The 20281-nt window shown below is 39.1% G+C and overlaps 1 protein-coding gene across 7 annotated transcripts in view; it reads left to right on the top strand.

The window, feature by feature from the left end:
* Positions 1–20281, top strand: part of GPC5 (glypican 5) — a 1333521-nt gene that overhangs the window by 259534 nt on the left and 1053706 nt on the right. For all 7 annotated transcript variants that reach the window (XR_012378755.1, XR_012378753.1, XR_012378754.1 and 4 more), the window contains exon 3: positions 699–1393. Coding sequence is in view for 4 of the 7 variants with exons in the window: in XM_073894400.1 (XP_073750501.1) it covers positions 699–1393 (695 nt within the window). In the remaining 3 variants the exon portion in view is untranslated. The remainder of the gene's footprint in view (positions 1–698; positions 1394–20281) is intronic.

The raw sequence follows: 20281 nt of genomic DNA, 5'->3' as shown, positions 1-20281 counted from the left end.
TAAAGTGTTTGGGTGATAAGGTGATAAGAACAACAGAACATGGTTCAGAAGATGGTCACACAATTACTGTCATCGACTAATACAACTCACGACTTTCCTAGTACTTAGCGGGGTTTGCCAGTCAAGGCATTGTTTAACCATGAAATATTTTACTTTCTTTTTAATTTGAACATGCTAGGGGGTCTGAGGATTATCAGCTTTCCCTGTGGGTGTATAGCTTCTCTTTGCAGTAACTAGTGTATAATCTACTAGCTTTCATTCTGGAAAAAAAAAGACATTGAAAAACTGTAAAAATACAGTAGGTGTTGAATCAAGCATCTAATGCCAGTCTTTTATCAACAGTGAACTCACAGTTGGAAATTGTCTTCTCAGTGACACTTTTCTTCTGTCATTGGTGGTTTGTGGCTGACTGTGCAACAGAATAAGCAGCGAATTATGAAATCATAACTTTTTTATTTCTATACTTTCTAAAGATGTTTGACTCTAGGAAATACATCTTAGAAAACTAAATGCCCGCCCTCTGTTGACCAGCCATTATCCTTGGAAAGCTATAGTGGGGTTAGTAGGCTGAGCATTCCCATTTGGATCCTTAGGTTGCACAGGATGCATTAAGCTCATTTACTGTCTGGAGCAGACAGATGCCCAGTTTTAACATGAATACTAAGCCTTTTCGTGTTTTACCTCTGCTTTCGTTACAGAAGCCCTTGAAACTCTCATCAGACAAGCAGAGAATTACACCAGCATTCTGTTCTGCAACACCTACAGGAACATGGCCCTAGAGGCTGCAGCCTCAGTTCAGGAGTTGTTCACTCATGTGGGGCTCTATTTATTTGGTGCGGATATTAATCCTGAAGAGTTCATAAACAGATTCTTTGACAGTCTTTTCCCTCTCGTTTACAATCACCTCATTAATCCTGGCATGACAGACAGTTCCCTGGAATACTCAGAATGCATCCGGACGGCCCGCCGGGATGTTAGTCCATTTGGTAATATTCCCAAAAGAGTAATGGGGCAGATGGGGCGATCACTGCTGCCTAGCCGCACATTTCTGCAGGCGCTGAATCTGGGCATCGAAGTCATCAACACCACAGACCATCTGCACGTCTCCAAAGAGTGCAGCAGAGCCCTCCTGAGGATGCAGTACTGCCCTCTCTGCCAGGGCCTGACTCTCAGTAAGCCTTGCATGGGGTACTGCCTCAACGTCGTGAGAGGCTGCCTGGCACACACGGTGGAGCTGAATCCGCACTGGCATGCCTACATCCGGTCCTTGGAGGAACTATCGGACGCCATGCACGGAACATACGACATTGAACATGTGCTCCTGAACTTCCACGTGCTTGTTAACGACGCTGTGATGCAGGCTCACCTCAATGGACAGAAGTTATCGGAACAGGTAGGCGGCCCCGCCACATCTCCTGACCGAGGGCTTAGAGCTCAGGCATTAGGTGTATACATAAAATCCCAATGATTATAAGCGCATCATTATGTACTTGAAAATGATGGCAGCTTAACAAGTTAATACCTCAGGAAAGAGTAGGAGAATGCATGGGATGCCATGTTTGAGTCAAGATATATTTTCTGTATCTTACAGTAGATGTTTCATTAGCTACTTTGCACTTTCTCCTCTAAGTAGAAGCCTTCTCATAGGGTTAGTTGAGTGAGGGAGAGAGGACTCAGGTTGAAAGTCGGGACCAGCATGGATCTGAATTTGCCGTCTGTCAGGAATTCCCAGATGCCTTTGATTCTTTGAGGCTGTCTCCTCAATGATAAAAAGAGAATAGTAACACGTAACTTTTGGAGTATTCTTTTTTGGGAAGATAGACAATATGTATGCAAACTAACTAGTATGGTGTCTGTTACTCAAAAAATGGGTAGTTATTGTTAGCATTTTAGAGGTGTTCAGCATTAAAATAGAAAATGCCAATGATATATTCATTAAATGAAGACTTGACAGCTTAATGTTCAAAAGTGTTTCTTTAGAGACTCTTCAGAATCTGTCACATTGATGGTGTAATGATTTTTCAAAATGTGCTGTATGCAACATCATGGTGTTTTATTCCAAGAAAACTTTAGAAAGTGTTTGAAACAAAATCATCAAGTAAAAGGGCATAGGAGTGTTCTGTTTCTCCCACCTTCTGTAGAGTCATTTTCTTATATAGTCACAGGCTCCTGAGTAACAGTCTCATACCCCATATAGTGAAGTAGGACCTGTTGCTGATGTTTAGCCTAAATCATTTCTCCTGAAACAAAATTATATTCCTTGGCGCTGAGAGAAGCCATCTCCCTGCCCCCCCAGTCCTAATTTACTGAATTAATAAATATCCTAATCATTAGCCTTATAGGTCATACTTTAATTTCTGGTAGATATTGGATCTGAAAATATTTATGTGCAGTCATCTCTTCACCTTTCTTCTCAACTTCCAGGGTCTTTGCAAGCATATAAGGTGCCCTTATGCAGATTAGACATGGTGCCCTCTTTAGGTGCATGCCACACCCTTATATGGCTTGGTGGGTAGAGTGAGCTGTATTTCAACTCCTGCTTCCCAATTTATTCAGCTGGGTGTGCTTGGACAGAGAACAAGATTCCCAACAATATGCAATGGTCTGAATCTTTCTGCAATCTCATTTCTTTCTGGAGATCAGATTAGCACCAGAGCTTTTGGGAAGGATATAATAAACCAGCTCAAATGAGGTATAAAAGACGTTTAAGGTTTCAAGTATTTCTTAGTTATGAGAAATAAGATCCAGGAAACAAATATGATTATTATGATGTCAAGTATTTGTAGAAGGGAAGGCAGGCTCAAGAGCTCTGAAATCAAGTTCAGATTTGATTATTAATTTGGGACATGCTATGTAACCACGAAGGGTCAGAGTTTTCTAATATACATAAGTAAATAAGTTTTAATGCCTTTTATTATGTATTTTTGAGACCTGGAGGGCCTGTTTGTATCCTTAAAATCTGTCACATAGAAAATTATGTTTTTCCTATTTCAAACACTAAACTGACACAGGTTCGTACTTAGATAAACATGTTTTCAAGTCCTGAGTTGGCTAGTCCTTTGTCATATGGCCTGGGACAGCTACTAACACCTACTAACAAAGGATTCTGTTTGGGCTTGTGTGGAGAAGGTAGAAATGGTTCAGGTGGGGTAATGTTGGTAAGGCTCTGACATTGGTAGACACTGGTCCTGGAAATGTTTGCTTTTTTCTTTCCCTATTCCAAGGCCAGCCCTGAGCAAACCTCAGGGAAGCAGGTTACTTTAGTATCTTAAAGGATTAGAATCATCATTGTACTTGTGTTTTATAAATAAGTTTTATTTTTATTTTTTAAATGATTTTATTTATTTTAGAGAGAGAGAGAGAGAGAGCATGGGCGAGTGGAGGGAGGGGCAGAGGGAGAGGGAGAGGGAGAATCTCAAGCAGACTCCCTGCTGAGTGTGGAGCCCGACCTGGGATTTGATCTCACAATCCTGAGATCATGACTTGAGACCAAACCAAGAGTTGGATGCTTAACCAACTGAGTCACCCAGGTGCCACTATAAGTAAGATTTAAATAGGACTTCTGTCATATGAAACTCTGTGGTGGATTTATAAAGAACATTCTTTTCTTTTAGGCAAATCGTTTGATTTGATATAATCAATAGTCCTATGACTATCTTGAGAAATATTCATCATTACTAATAAGTTGTAGATTCTTTTCTAAATAGAACAACTGAGATTCTCTTTTAAACTTACGACAATAGAAGAAGGAGATACTGACTTTAAATTCCTTGAAAATTGACTCATTAATATTTATTTCTGCCAACTTCAAAGTGATTTATAAGCTATTTATCAAGCTTCAATAACCAGTTCACACATCAATGAATTTAACAAATTCAAAATAAATTACTGGAGAGCCAGAAAATAATGACTTTCTCACATTCCCAAAGCAATCTGTGAGATCTAGGACTTCCAAGTCTAGTCCTCAGTAAATACATATTTTCACTTTAAGAAATCCATAGAGGTATCTGCTGTATCATGTTTCCGTTGGATGAATTTCAACTGGAAAGAAAAATGTTCTGTTTCCTGAGAATATCGTTAAGTATCTTCTATTTAATAAGCCATTAGAGAAACAGAACCTAATTGACAATAGAGTATTTTCATTTTATAATTATTCTGGGGCTTAAGGCAATACTTAATTTAATAAAACATTAACAGCAAAGTGTAGATATTAAAAGCACTGGCTCTGCTGTCCGACTGGATTTCACATCTGCTCTACCACTTACTAGCTGTGAGTTGGTGCATTTGATTATTCATCTCTCTCTGCTTTAGTTTCCTCTTTGGTGAAACAGGGCAATAATACCTACATCATGGAGTTCTTGTTAGAATAAAATGAGCTTTCACACGTAGATGAGTGTCTTGTACATGGTGAATGTTTGAATCCTACTAATTATCATCACGTTGTATCATTTATGGGTACTTTGTTGGTTTCTCTGATGTTGTAAATGCTCCTAAAGCAAACATACCTTTCCTGCTGTGGTGTAGAGTTAAGAATTTTTTTTAATGGTCATTTAATGTAAACAAATAATTGTAAAGATTTTCCTTGAATGAGAAAAAAGCCTTGGAATTTTCAGAAAACATTATGCAACTCCATAATGTGTTTTAATATTAATGGCTATTAATAATTAGCAGATATAGGAAATCATTTAATGATTGAATGATTTGTTAGGGAATCTATTTATTTTGTAAATAAAGTTAATTTTTTTTGCTATTCATTATATTTAACATATTTTTAACATAATTTAATACTTTAACTTATTCAAAGAACCTAGGACCTGTGTTAATTTCAGTGTTTCAGCATCTTCTAAATGGAACAGATATTACTAAGAAACTCAGCTGAACATTGATTCTGTACAATTTTAGAAACAAAATTTTTTTCAGCTTTATTTGCATAGAATTGACAAAAAAATTTTATTCAAATATCTGGTAGAATTCACCAGTGAAATTTGGTCCTGGGCTTTTCTTTGTTGAGAGGTGGGTTTTGTTGTTGTTGTTGTTGTTGTTGTTGTTTTACTGATTCAATCTCCTTACTCATTATTTGTCTGTTCAGATTTTCTATTTTTTTCATGATTTAGTTTTGGTAGGTTCTATGTTTCCAGGAATTTAACCATTTATTCTAGGTTATCCAGTGTGCTGGCATAAAGTTGTTCTTAGCAGTCTCTGTGATTCTTTATATTTCTGTGATGTCAGTTGTAGTGTCTCTTTTTTCACTTATAATTTTATTGAGTTTTCTCTATTTTTTTCTCAGTCTATTTTTTATCCTTTCAAAAACCAGCTCTCCATTTCATTGATATTTTCTATTGTTCATCTAGTTTCCATTTCATTTATTTCTGCTTTGATCTTTGCTATGTCTTTTCTTCTGGTAACTTTGGGCTTAGTTTGTTCTTTTCCCCCCCCTAGGTAAATGTAAAGTTAGGTTGTTAATTTGTGATTTTTTTCCCCTTCCTGTAGGTGTTCATCACTATAAACTTCCCAGCCAGCCCTGCTTTTGCTGGATCTCATAAATTTTGGTATGCTCTGTTTTCATAGCTGGGAGTTGGGGTTGCTCTCCGGATTGAACGGTGCTTTGCTGAGGGTGGGATTTATGGCAAGTGTGTATCTCAGTCCTTCCTGCCCATTGCAGGTAGGGGTTTTCTCATCCCCCCAGGGTGTTCAGCTCGTTTGTAGATTTCTTTCAGAGGAAATTTCTCTATGGGTAGTTGTATGTTTCGTCCATTTGCTGCATCTGTGGGTGGAGAGAAATGCAGGAGCCTCCTCTGTTACTATCTTGGGAATTACTACCACAAAAAAATTTTTTTTAAGTCTGTAATGGGTTTAGAAACATAATTTCCAACAGTAAAAGTCCTAATTTGTATTTTTAAATAGATAATCAGTTTTTCATATCTCTTTCCTATGTACTATTAGTAGAGATTCAGCTGGTTGCATTCAAATTACTTTAGAATAGCTATTCACTTCAATTTTAATACCTATCAAAATTGAGTTTAAGGTGAATTGTACACACTAGTGCACTCTAATTAAACTCTGTTGTTGAGGAAACTATACCTCATCACTTCCTCTCTACATATTCACATTTATCTACATCTCAAAATGAAACCATAATAAATTAATCATGAGTTTTTAAGTATCTTGATGATATTCTTCTATATAAATTGAAAAGGAAAATTAAAGTAGTAGCTGGGATTACTTCTGGTAAGGCACTAATTTGGTTCTATTTTTTAATGTGGTATACAGTTGCTTAAAAATCACTGTGTTATACGATTTTGTATAATAAGGATTGTAAGACAAATAAGGTTGAGGCAACACATTACTCTCTGAAGGGTGCATCTTTGAAATGGTTTCCAGTGGGAATGGTGAGAGGGATGTACACTCCAAGGACACAGGACAGAGTTAGGAGCCTCCGATTGCCTGGATCCAGCTCACATGTCCACTGGCAGTCACTTCCTCTCAAGGACAACCTCCAACCGTTCCACGAGAAACAAAAAGCCAAGAAGGCATTATGTGTGAAACAAACTTTTTTTTTTTTAATGGAAACTCAGAATTTTATTTTTTTAAGATTTATGTATTTTATTTTTTTCTTTAAATTTTTTATTGTTATGTTAATCACCATGCATTACATCATTAGTTTTTGATGTAATGTTCCATGATTCATTGTTTGTGCATAACACTCAGTGCTCCACACAGAACGTGCCCTCTTTAATACCCATCACCAGGCTAACCCATCCCCCCAGCCCCCTCCCCTCTGAAAACCTCAGTTTGTTTTTCTGAGTCCATCGTCTCTCATGGTTCGTCTCCCCCTCCGATTTACTCCCTTTCATTCTTCCCCTCCTGCTATCTTCTTCTTTTTTTTTTCTCAACATATATTACATTATTTGTTTCAGAGGTACAGATCTGTGATTCAACAGTCTTGCACAATTCACAGCACTCACCATAGCACATACCCTCCCCAATGTCTATCACCCATCCACCCCATCCCTCCCACCCCCCACCACTCCAGCAACCCTCAGTTTGTTTCCTGAGATTAAGAATTCCTCATATCAGTGAGGTCATATGATACATGTCTTTCTCTGATTTACTTATTTCACTCAGCATAACACCCTCCAGTTCCATCCATGTCGTTTCAAATGGCAAGATCTCATTTCTTTTGATGGCTGCATAATATTCCATTGTGTATATATACCACTTCTTCTTTATCCGTTCATCTGTCGATGGACATCTTGGCTCTTTCCACAGTTTGGCTATTGTGGACATTGCTGCTATAAACATTGGGGTGTACGTACCCTTTCGGATCCCTACATTTGTATCTTTGGGGTAAATACCCAGTAGTGCAATTGCTGGGCCGTATGGTAGCTCTATTTTGAACTTTTTGAGGAACTTCCCTACTGTTTTCCAGAGTGGTTGCACCAGCTTGCATTCCCACCAACAGTGTAGGAGGGGAGTTCCCCTTTCTCCGCATCCCTGCCAACATCTGTCCTTTCCTGACGTGTTAATTTTAGCCATTCTGACTGGTGTGAGGTGGTATCTCATTGAGGTTTTGATTTGGATTTCCCTGATACCGAGCGATGTTGAGCACTTTTTCATGTGTCTGTTGGCCATTTGGATGTCTTCTTTGGAAAAATGGCTCTTCATGTCTTCTGCCCATTTCTTGATTAGATTATTTGTTCTTTCGGTGTTGAGTTTGATAAGTTCTTTATAGATTTTGGATACTAGCCCTTTATCTGATATGTCATTCGCAAATATTTTCTCCCATTCTGTGGGTTGTCTCTTGGTTTTGTTGACTGTTTCTTTTGCTGTGCAAAAGCTTTTTAACTTGATGAAATCCCAATAGTTCATTTTTGCCCTTGCTTGCCTTGCCTTTGGCGATGTTTCTAGGAAGAAGTTGCTGCGGCTGAGGTCGAAGAGGTTGCTACCTGTGTTCTTCTTTAGGATTTGGATGGACTCCTGTCTCACATTTAGGTCTTTCAACCATTTGGAGTCTATTTTTGTGTGTGGTGTAAGGAAATGGTCCAGTTTCATTCTTCTGCACGTGGCTGTCCAATTTTCCCAACACCATTTGTTGAAGAGACTGTCTTTTTTCCATTGGACATTCTTTCCTGCTTTGTCAAAGATGAGTTGACCATAGAGTTGAGGGTCCATTTCTGGGCTCTCTATTCTGTTCGATTGATCTATGTGTCTGTTTTTGTGCCAGTACCGTACTGTCTTGATGATGGCAGCTTTGTAATAGAGCTGGAAGTCCGGAATTGTGATGCCGCCAGCTTCGCTTTTCTTTTTCAACATTCCTCTGGCTACTCGGGGTCTCTTCTGGTTCCATACAAATTTTAGGATTATTCGTTCCATTTCTTTGAAAAAAGTGGATGGTATTTTGATGGGGATTGCATTGAATGTGTAGTTAGCTCTAGGTAGCATTGACATCTTCACAATGTTTGTTCTTCCAATCCATGAGCATGGAGCGTTTTTCCATTTCTTTGTGTCTTCCTCAGTTTCTTTCATGAGTATTTTATAGTTTTCTGAGTACAGATCCTTTGCCTCTTTGGTTAGATTTATTCCTAGGTATCTTATGGTTTTGGGTGCAGTTGTAAATGGGATCGACTCCTTCATTTGTCTCTCTTCTGTCTTGTTGGTGTATAGGAATGCCACTGATTTCTCTGCATTGATTTTATATCTTGCCACTTTACTGAATTCGTATATGAGTTCTAGCAGTTTTGGGGTGGAGTCTTTCGGGTTTTCCATATAAAGTATCATATCATCTGCAAAGAGTGAGAGTTTGACTTCCTCTTTGCCGATTTGGATGCCTTTGATTTCTTTTTGTTGTCTGATTGCTGTGGCTAGGACTTCTAATACTATATTGAATAGCAGTGGTGATAGTGGACATCCCTGCCATGTTCCTGACCTTAGGGGGGAAGCTCTCAGCTTTTCCACATTGAGAATGATAGTCGCTGTAGGTTTTTCATAGATGGCTTTTATGGTATTGAGGTATGTACCCTCTATCCCTATACTCTGAAGAGTTTTGATCAAGAAAGGATGCTGTACTTTGTCAAATGCTTTCTCTGCATCTATTGAGAGGATCATATGATTCTTGTTCTTTCCTTTGTTAATGTATTGTATCACGTTGATTGATTTGTGGATGTTGAACCAACCTTGCAGCCCAGGGATAAATCCCACTTGGTCACGGTGAATAATCCTTTTAATGTACTGTTGGATCCTATTGGCTAGTATTTTGGTGAGAATTTTTGCATCCATGTTCATCAAGGATATTGGTCTATAATTCTCCTTTTTGATGGGGTCTTTGGCTGGTTTGTGGATCAAGGTAATGGTGGCCTCATAAAACGAGCTTGGAAGTTTTCCTTCCATTTCTATTTTTTGGAACAGTTTCAGGAGAATAGGTATTAATCCTTCTTTAAATGTTTGGTAGAATTCCCCTGGGAAGCCATCTGGCCCTGGGCTTTTGTTTGTTGGGAGATTTTTGATGACTGCTTCAATTTCCTTAGAGGTTTTAGGTCTGCTCAGGCTTTCTATTTCTTCCTAGTTCAATTTTGATAGTTGATACATCTCTAGGAATGCATCCATTTCTTCTAGATTGTCTAATTTGCTGGCATAGAGTTGCTCATAATATGTTCTTATAATTGTATTTCTTTGGTGTTGGTTGTGATCTCTCCTCTTTCATTCATGATTTTGTTGATTTGGGTCATTTCTCTTTTCTTTTTGATAAGTCTGGCCAGGGGTTTATAAATCTTGTTAATTCTTTCAAAGAACCAGCTCCTAGTTTTGTTGATCTGTTCTACTGTTCTTCTGGTTTCTATTTCATTGATTTCTGCTCTGATCTTTATTATTTCTCTTCTCCTGCTGGGTTTAGGCTTTATGTGCTGTTTTTTCTCTAGCTCCTTTAGGTGTAGGGTTAGGGTGTGTATTTGAGACCTTTCTTGTTTCTTGAGAAAGGCTTGTATTGCTATATACTTTCCTCTCAGGACTGCCTTTGCTGTATCCCAAAGATTTTGAACAGTTGTGTTTTCATTTTCATTTGTTTCCATGAATTTTTTTAATTCTTCTTTAATTTCCTGGTTGACCCATTCATTCTTTAGTAGGATGCTCTTTAGCCTCCATGTATTTGAGTTCTTTCCGGCTTTCCTCTTGTGATTGAGTTCTAGTTTCAAAGCATTGTGGTCTGAAAATATTCAGGGAGTGATCCCAATCTTTTAGTACCGGTTGAGACCTGATTTGTGACCTAGGATGTGATCTATTCTGGAGAATGTTCCATGGGCACTAGAGAAGAATGTGTATTCTGTTGCTTTGGGATGGAATGTTCTGAATATGTCTGTGAAGTCCATTTGGTCCAGTGTGTTATTTAAAGTCTTTATTTCCTGGTTGATCTTTTCCTTAGATGATCTGTCCATTTCAGTGAGGGGGTGTTAAAGTCTCCCACTATTATTGTATTGTTGTCAATGTGTATCTTTGCTTTTGTTATTAATTGCCTTACATAATTGGCTGCTCCCATGTTAAGGGCATAGATATTTACAATTGTTAGATCTTCTTTTTGGATAGACCCTTTAAGTAGGATATAGTGTCCTTCTTCATCTGTTATTACAGTCTTTGTTTTAAAATCTAATTTGTCTGATATAAGGATTGCCACCCCAGCTTTCTTTTGGTGTCCATTAGCATGGTAAATGGTTTTCCACCCCGTCACTTTCAATGTGGGTGTGTCTTTGGGTCTAAAATGAGTCTCTTGCAGATAGCATATTGATGGGTCTTGTTTTTTAATCCAATCTGGTAGCCTGTGTCTTGATTGGCGCATTTAGCCCATTTAGATTTAGGGTAACTATTGAAAGATATGAATTTAGTGCCATTTTATTGTAAGGTGACTGTTACTGTATATTGTCTGTGTTCCTTTCTGGTCTATGCTCCTTTTAGGCTCTCTCTTTGCTTAGAGGACCCCTTTCAATATTTCTTGTAGGGCTGGTTTCGTGTTTGCAAATTCCTTTAGTTTTTGTTTGTTCTGGAAGCTTTTTACCTCTCCTTCTATTTTCAATGACAGCCTAGCTGGATATAGTATTCTTGGCTGCATATTTTTCTCGCGTAGTGCTCTGAAGACATCATGCCAGTCTTTTCTGGCCTGCCAGGTCTCTGTGTATAGGTCTGTTGCCAATCTGTTTCTACCATTATAGGTTACATATCTCTTCTCCCGAGCTGCTTTCAAGATTTTCTCTTTGTCTCTGAGACTCGTAAGTTTTACTATCAGATGTCAGGGTGTTGACCTATTTTCACTGATTTTGAGAGGGGTTCTCTGTGCCTCCTGGATTTTGATGCCTGTTTCCTTCCCCACATTAGGGAAGTTCTCTGCTATTATTTGCTCCAATATACCTTCTGCCCCTCTCTCTCTTTCTTCTTCTTCTGGGATCCCAATTATTCTAATGTTGTTTCCTCTTATGGTATTGCTTATCTTGCGAATTCTGCCCTCGTGATCCTGTAGTTGTTTCTCTCTCTTTTTCTCAGCTTCTTTATTTTCCATCATTTGGTCTTCTATATCACTGATTCTCTCTTCTGCCTCATTTATCCTAGCAGTTAGTGCCCCCGTTTTTGATTGCACCTCATTAATAGCCTTTTTGATTTTGACTTGGTTAGATTTTAGTTCTTTTATTTCTCTGGGAAAGGTTTCTCTAATAACTTCCATGCTTTTTTCAAGCCCAGCTAGTATCTTTAAAATCATGATTCTGAACTCTAGGTCTGACATTGTACTAATGTCCATATTGAGTAGGTCCCTGTCAGACGGTACTACCTCTTGTTTTTTTTGTTGAGGTGATTTTTTTCATCTTGTCATTTTGTCCAGAGGAGAATAGATGAATGAGAGAACAAAATGCTAACAGGTTAACAACATCCCGAGAAAATATACTCTATACAAATCAGAAAAGACCTGAAACCAGGGGAAAAGAAAGGGAAAGAAAGAAAAAGGAAAGAGAAAAAAAAAAGAAAAAGAAAAAGATAAAAACCAACAAAAACAGAACAAAACAAAAAAAACAGAAGATGAGCAAATATGATCAGGCTGGTGCATAGATCAGTGCCACACACTAAATTTTGGGTGTATTTTCGTCTGTTAGAAGAAAGTGCCTCCTAAAATTTTAAAGAAAGAAAGACTTATATATGTACAAAATAAGGGTTGATACAATGAAGGGATGGAATATGACTGTAAAGATGAAAATTATAAAAACTTTTAAAAAAGGAATTGATAAGGTGCTTGAAAAAAGAAAGAAGAGGATTAAAAAAAAAGAAAGAAAGAAAAAAAAAAAGGGGAGAGAATGTGATCAGGCAGGAGACTAGAACAAAGCCATACACTAGAGATTTAGGGTATATTTCGATCTGTTAGAAGAAACTATCTCAAAATTTTAAAGAGAAAACCACATATATATATATATATATATATATATATATATATATATATATATATAACAAGGGTAACTACTGTGAAGGGATAGAATATGACTCTAAAAATGAAAAAGAAAAATGTTTTTTTAAAAATGGATTGATAAGATGTTGGTTGAAAAAGGGAAAAAGAAAAATTCAAAAAAAAAGTTAGAAAATTAACTTTGAAAGACTAATGAATCATGGTAAAAAGCTATGAATTCTATGTGCAGTATTCCCCTAGCGCTGGAGTTCTCCCGTTCTCCTTGATCGCTAAACTTGGTCTTGGCTTGCTGGCTGTTCACGCTGATCCTCTGGGGGAGGGGCCTGTTGCCGTGGTTCCCAAATGTCTTTGCCGGAGGCGGAATTGCCCCGCTCTTGTCGGTCCAGGCTAAGCAATCTGTTCGGGTTTGCACTCGGGAGCTTTTGTTCCCTGCAACCTCTCGGTACAGCTTTGGGGGAGGAGAGTGAAAATGGCAGCCTCCCAATCTCCGCCCCAGAGGAGCCGAGAGCTTGGGGCCCCCCTCCTCAGTGCGCCCCCAGAGAAAAGCAGTCAGTCACTCCCGTGTCCCCGGTCTCTGGCTGCACTCCGCGCTCACCCGGCTTGTGACCGAGCGTTTCTATGTCTGGCACCCGACCCCGTGTGGAGTCTCCAAACCCAGCAGATCCCTGCGGTGTGCTCCCGCGCCGCTCCTCCCGGGGGAGGGAGGGACGGGAGTCTCCCCAGCTCTGCCCCTTGTTGGGTCCCTGCTGGAGGAGCAGTGGCCCAACTGTCACCAATCACAGTTTATGGCAACCCCGAGCTGAGAGCCCACGCCTTGGCTCCGTCTCTGCAGCCGGCTTCCCCGCTCCAATACCTGGGAGCTCTGCCGCACTCAGGCACCCCCGGTCTTTCTGTGACCCCGAGGGTCTTGAGACCACACTGTCCCGCGAGGGTTCTATCCCCCGCTTAGCCACTGGAGCGACGTCCCTCCGCGGAGCCGACTTCTAAAAGGTCCGATTCTGTGCTCCGCGGCTCTAGCACTTGCCAGAAGCGGTCGACAGAGGCCCCCTCCCCCGCCGTCTATCCTCCCGAATATCGCCTGGGATTCACTTCTCCGCACGTCCTACCTTCCAGAAAGTGGTCGCTTTTCTGTTCAGAGAGTTGTTGCTATTCTTTTCTTGATCTCCTGTTGAGCTCGTAGGTGTTCAGAATGGTTTGATTTCTATTCAGCTGAATTCCTGAGACCAGACGAAATCCAGGTCTCCTACTTCTCTGCCATTTTGCTCCACCTCCTAAACTTTTTTCTTTTTTAACAAGCTTTTATTCACGTACATTTTTGTATTTGGCTGCCACAGAATAAAAGACTATGACCCAAGATTATAAATCAATGACCTACGGACCAATTTTTTGGGTAGCTGGGCAAGACTTCATTGAAAATGTATTTATAATATTTTTAAACATATCATTTTAACATTTGCCTAATTTTTATTTAATTTATGTGGAGGGCTAATGTTTAACTTAGGATTAGTAGATGCTTCCACTGGACTTGCTCTTCTGAGAAGTAAAGCTGGAGCTCCACATGAGACAAGGGAGAGTCCTAAGAATTCAGCTTCTCACAATCGAAGGGGAAAGATAGATGTTTCTAGGGTAAAAGACATCTCAGAAAGAATCCAATCTAAGTGGGCCAACCGAAAGTAGAAAAATCTATAAGCTCATAAGAAAAAGAAGATTCATTAGACCATGAGAGGCCAGTCCAAGTCATCATCTTATACAGAAGTCATTCAAAATGTTTTTACCTGCTTAATTCTGCACACGAGGTAGTGAGAGGGAGCTTGCCATTGCGGAATGGCAGCTGGAGTATTGTAGCCATAATTAGTGGGTTCTCCTCCCAGTGCTGGGACCATTGAGTTCTTTCCAGCTGTGGAATGAAGCAAAAAATGTTCTGACTAGACGTAATTCAAAGGTTCTATTGTCCAGTGATTTTCTACTCAGATAAATCCAATATGTCGAGATATTTCTATAACATGGTCAGCCTCTGCTGTTAAGAATTTTCTTCACATGCTTGATTAGATCTGAATCCTTCATCTTTTGGAGATTTTCCCCCGGCGCTTGTGGATCATGGGGGAAAGGGAGGTCCAATTTGGCCCTTTGAGAATGTCTCTAGAGCTTGAAATGATTTTCAGTAGTGAGGGCCAGTCACAACCCACGTACCTCATATGAGGTAAGCCTTAGGAACACATTAGATAAGAAGCTTGCGTAATTTAATTATAGGTATTTCCTAAGACTTTGAAAATGTGGCATGATTAATTTGGGATTTTATCTTTTTGGGAAAGATTATAGTATGAATTCCTTGAGAATAAGTACTGATAACCATGATTGTTTATTTGTACTTAATTTCCTAAGGGAGGAATAATTATTAAATGTCTTGTGAAGATCTCAAGATCTATAAAGGAAAATCTGGACAAAGATCTCCTGGAACAATGGCCTATCATGTTTTTAGATAGTTCTAGTTGTTCGACAATTCATCCTTACGGTGAATGAATAGTTGCATCCTCAAATGCCGTGCATGGTACTCTAGATTGTAATGCTCTGAAGATAGGGACTAAGTCTTGGCCATCTCAAACTTCAGACATTTGAGGGCTATTATTTTGCTTGCTTTCCTGACATCTTTTCAGACTATTCACTCCTGTTTTATTCAATTCTTCTTTATGGGCTTTTTTGTTAGGATCACTATTTTAACTACACAGCTCTGTCTGGCTTTTTTGGAGAACTTGCTGACTCAGAAGGGAGTTGGCCAGACTGGAGGAAGCCTGGGGGTTGACAACTGGTGGATACTGGGCATGGATCTTTTTATTCCCTCTTTATCACAGCCAAGTGCTCCTCCTTCCTCAGGGATCTGCCATCTGGAGGATTCCTGCTTGTGGTCTCAGGCCTTGCCAAATGCAGTTTTTTGAAAATAAGCAATGGAAGGACAATTTTCAGAACCTTTAATTTCTTCCTCATTCAATTTTTGTGTGACATATGCATTGGCTTTGTTAAGTTATTGATGTTTCTCTGAGCAAACAGAGCTCTTATCTCAGTAACATGAGCCTTTGTTTCCTGGGACTATGAGGGTTTTAATAATACCCAGTGATTCTTTTGAATTTTTCTGAAGTATTTTTGATTGAATTTTGTAAGTGTGTAGCTGTTTAGATGCATCACTGATGTTTTGGCTTGTTTGGAGTGATTCTCCTCTACCTTAAATGGAATAAATTCTCTTTAAATTAGATGCTGCATGCCTAAAACTTTGTTTCCTTTTCTTGATTAAGCTCAAGAAGGATATGATATTTCTGTTGCAATTTTTGTCTCTCCCTTTCTACTTGGGTGTTTTCTGAATGCAGCAAAGCTTTCTTGGTTGGAGATTTTTCAAAAGACTTTAAATGATTTTTGCATTGAGAATTCTAGCTTCTGCAGTTACTTTGTGTACATTTACTTTCTCATCTTTGAAAGTTTGTAAACTGGTACTTAACTCAGTCATATAAATCAGCAATCCTTTGGCTTCACCAATTAAGAAATCTCCATTTTCCAATGCCTTCCTTATATCCAATTTCATGTTCGCATAAACTGTGCTGTCTTCCCCAAAAAAACAGCCATCTGACTATTCATCTGTAGCAAATGTTCACCTAGAGTCTTGATCTGACTCTTTTTTTAAATAAGAACTTTTAATAAGATTCACTCCGTGGGCAGAGAGTTTCATGAGATTATTTTTTCTCTTTAGTAAAATTGTCCACTCTATACTTCCATTTTTGAGATTCTTATGAAAGCAACTTTATACTTCTCTGAAGATTAGAATTTACCTCCAAAGTCCTCATTAGTGCTGTCTGAAGCTTTTTTCCATTGTTTGGCTGGATTTTGAAGGCTGTTTTAGTTGCAGCTTTGTCAGATTTGCTTTGATGCCTCTTCTAAGAAGTTAACTTTTAGTTTATAATGTCAATCATCATCTGAACTTGTAAACATTTAGATTTTTCTCTTTTCCATGCTTCCTGTAAGTACCTGGTTTAAGCTCAAGTAAAGAGTGGTAGCTTTCTAGCTCTTTATTCATGGTCTTCATATTTATTATGTTTTATAGGAAGTTTTAAAGCTTGCTTCCAGTATAGTTGATTCAAGGTTTCCAAACTCTCTTACAAGGTGGCACAAATTCTCAAACAACTTGATATTTTTACTCTAGAGGGACAGACATTCCAGTGGCCTGTTCTTTGTTTCTGCTTGCGTAGTAACAAAGGGTTTTAGACACAAAAAGAATCCCATTCTGACTGTAAAAACTGCCACTTCTCACAGTATTCCCTAGGTTGCTGGGCCCCCACTGCTGCTCACGGAGCCTCCAGGATCAGCATGACACAGAACATCATGGCCATCAGTGGAACTTCTCTGGACCCCAAGGCCACTGATGGCTCACCTCAGGTTGCCATGACTCTGTGGCCACAACAGACCACCCAGCCCTGCATTGACAGTTCTATCTAGAATCTCCCTGGTGCCTAAAAACCAGGGCAGACCTCAGCGGAGGTGGTAGAAGTGACAAGAAAAGAGTGTCTGCTGCCTTTTGCCACCTCTTCACCCACAAAGTCAATGGTCGTATTGCACGGCCCCCGGGGTGTGGACTAGGCTCCGGAGGCCAAAGCAGATGCTCAGCAGCTCTGGCCACTTGGGATCTTCCTGGGCTGTGCCAAGAACTAAGCAGGGAAATGTCTTTCCACATCTATAATTTTTCTTGTTTGGGAAGCTCCACAGTGGAGGGTTGTATGTCCCTAGCACCGGCCAATTCTTCCTTAAGCTTTTCATTTTGTGTCTTTGAAGACCTAATCCAGCTGATGATGACTGGGGAAGACTGACTCAGTTCTCCCCTCGGTATGTTTCTTGCTGGCGGTGAATATGTGTGGAGAAGGAAGTGAGATGCAGTCTGATAGGCCCTGGGTAGGATCTCTACTCACTTCTCTTATTTTCACATTTAACTACTAAAGAAGAACTAAGAGACTTTTCAAAGTCTTCACATTTCAAGAATATGCAATCTAACCGTGGGGTTAGATTTGGCTCCACTCCCATTTTTCTCCTCGGACTGTGCCCTTAGGGCCTGCATGGACCAGAAGGGCTGGGGGCTGACATCTGACCCTTCGGCAGCTGCCTTTTGAGACAGGTAGAACCTCCCACTCTTTAAAACTGAAGTTTCCTGGTTCCTTCTTCCATTTTCAAGCACGCTGTGTTCATTTGGAGATGAGAATAAGCAGATGAGACACCGTTGCCCCTACTGCTGCCCCTGTTGCAAAACCACCCAAGGGAAATGGGAAAAGGGATAGACATAGAAAGCCAGGGCAGGTGCATGGTGGGTATAAGAGGGTTAGTGTTAAGAAGTGTCCTAAATTCTTCAATGGCCTTCAAGCTGTGTCTGTCTATATGATAGGGACAGTCTGATTTGAAGAGGATTCCCCATTCAGTCCATCAGTCAACAGTAGGTGTTTGATACTGGATATCACCATTGGGCAAGAAGTAATGCACATCAAGGTGACCTATCTCCAGGTTTGATCTAGGGATAGGAAACCTTTATCATCCAAGAGGATAGAGAAGGACTCTAATAATAATCTCCCTTATTGCCAAATGTTACATGGTTATAATTTCCCTCAATGAAGTAATATTATTAAAAGCTATCCAAAAAATGAGAAGAAGGCAAAACATTACCCTGTATTCTTTTGATGATTTAATAGGACAAAGCCCCTGAGTTATCAACTAGGTATATGTATTTTTTTTCTTTTTTAGTTACTGTTTTACTCACTGTAAAAGCCATACTGTGCTCTGTAAAGCTAGATGTTAATTTGCAGATGATTAATACATTACAAATAATTTTTGTCCTGTTGAATTGCTAGTTATTTTTGTCTGAGCGAGAAAAAAACCCTGCAAAGTTATTGTTTTATTTACCTGAAAAACATTAATCTTATTTTTTATTATTCTAACATTAGAATATTATTCCAGTGTTCTGTTTTTTCCACTGATTATAATGCTAATTTCTTTCAAGCAGCTTTATTGCTCTGCTTATTCTCTCATTAAGGAATTGAACAAGCCTTTCAGAATAGCTCTTTATGTATTAGTTTTAGAGGTATATTTTTTTATCTTTTTGAAAATGATACTTTAATGCATTGAGAAAAAAAAGGCACTACAAACGTTATTTCTTATAATGGGTAAGACTGTTTTTGGTAGGAAGTGCCAGAAACTCAAATTCATTCAATGCCTCCTAAGGAAAGGGGTGGATATTAGACCACATAACCAAAAGGTCAAATGCTACAGATAACTGAAGGTCTGATTTGATCCAGTTCCTTGTAAACATTATCGGGATTCTTGTCTACTTCTCAATGAAACTTTTGTCTATGTTGGTTTGTTTCTCAGGCAGGCTTTCCCCAGGTGGTAACAAGGTAGGCCATAAAACTTCTAGGGTCATTACCTTCTAATTTAGCAAGAAAAAAATACTACTTATTTCTCATTGATGAAAATTCCCTATGTTCTTGCTTATCATTCTGGTTTTGGGCCTCCTCTTTTCCCTGAGGCATCTACTGGCCCCCTGACTGGCCACTTTAGGGTCATTTTCCCATTGTGGAGCCATAAATGGGATCAGCTCACTTAAACATGTCAGGAAAGATTTGGAGAGGATATTTCCAAAGGATAAATACAGGACAGCAGCAAAAACAGAAAACAAAAAAGAAAAATCAAACAAACGAGAAATGAAAAAGTATACTTTCTATTAATAAAGGATTTAATGCATGATGACTATGTTAGAAATGTGCCAAAGAGCATCAGTATATATGGAACAATAAATTAAGGTCTGAGCAAAATAGAAATAAATATACAAATTAAAGATAAAACATAATAGAAATAAAAAAAATGTTAGAACTATTGTGGAAGTCCAAGAACATGATGGGATTACTAGAAGCATTTCCTTTAAATTCACAAGTAAGACATCCCTATCATGTATTATACTTTACAAGCTAATGTTTACATAAAGGTACTAATTAATACAATTGGACAACACATCAATAAAAAACATCCTGATAAAAATAGGAAAGGGTTTAGACATTCTCCAAAGAAAGTATAAATGTGGCTAATAATGTATGTTCTAAATCATTAGTCATTAGGGAATGCAGATCAAACCACAATGAGACAATGAGATACCACTTCATGCCCCTCCTAGGATGGCTATAAGATAAGCAAGCAACAATAACAAGTGTTAATTAACAACACAGGAAACAACAGATGTTGGCGAGGATGTGGAGACCTCTGACACTGTTGGTGAGAATGCAGACTGGTGCAGCCACTACGGAAAATAGTATGGAGTTCCTCCAAAAGTTAGAAATAGAACCATCTATTTTCCAGCAATTGCACTACTAGATATTTACTCAAATAATACAAAAATACAGATTTGAAAGGGTACATGCCCCCCCCAATGTTTATAGCCACATGATCAACAGTGGCCAAACTGTGGAAAGAGCCCAATGTCCATCAACTGATGAATGGCTGAAGAAGATGTTCTGTATATATACAATGGAATATTACTCAGCAATCAAGAAGAATGAAATCTTGCTATTAGAACAACGTGGAGCTAGAGTGTATTATGCTAGGCGAGATAAGTCAGTCGGAGAAAGACAAATACCATATGATTTCACTCATGTGGAATTTAAGAAACAATAGAGATGAACATATGGGAGGGGGATAAAAAGAGGGAGAGAAATAAGCCATAAGAGGCTCCTAATGATAGAGAACACAGTGAGAGTTGCCGGAGGGGGTGGTGGGTGGGGGATGGGTTAGATGGGGGATGGGTATTCAGGAGGGCACTTGTGATGAGTGCTGTGTGTT

This window comes from Callorhinus ursinus, unplaced genomic scaffold (genome assembly GCF_003265705.2).
Source record: "Callorhinus ursinus isolate GAN/ISIS: 27379988/994484 unplaced genomic scaffold, GSC_fseal_2.0 scaffold7, whole genome shotgun sequence".
In the NCBI taxonomy this organism is placed as follows: domain Eukaryota; kingdom Metazoa; phylum Chordata; class Mammalia; order Carnivora; family Otariidae; genus Callorhinus; species Callorhinus ursinus.
Note: the sequence above shows the minus strand (reverse complement) of the source record. Positions and strands in the feature narration are given on the sequence as shown.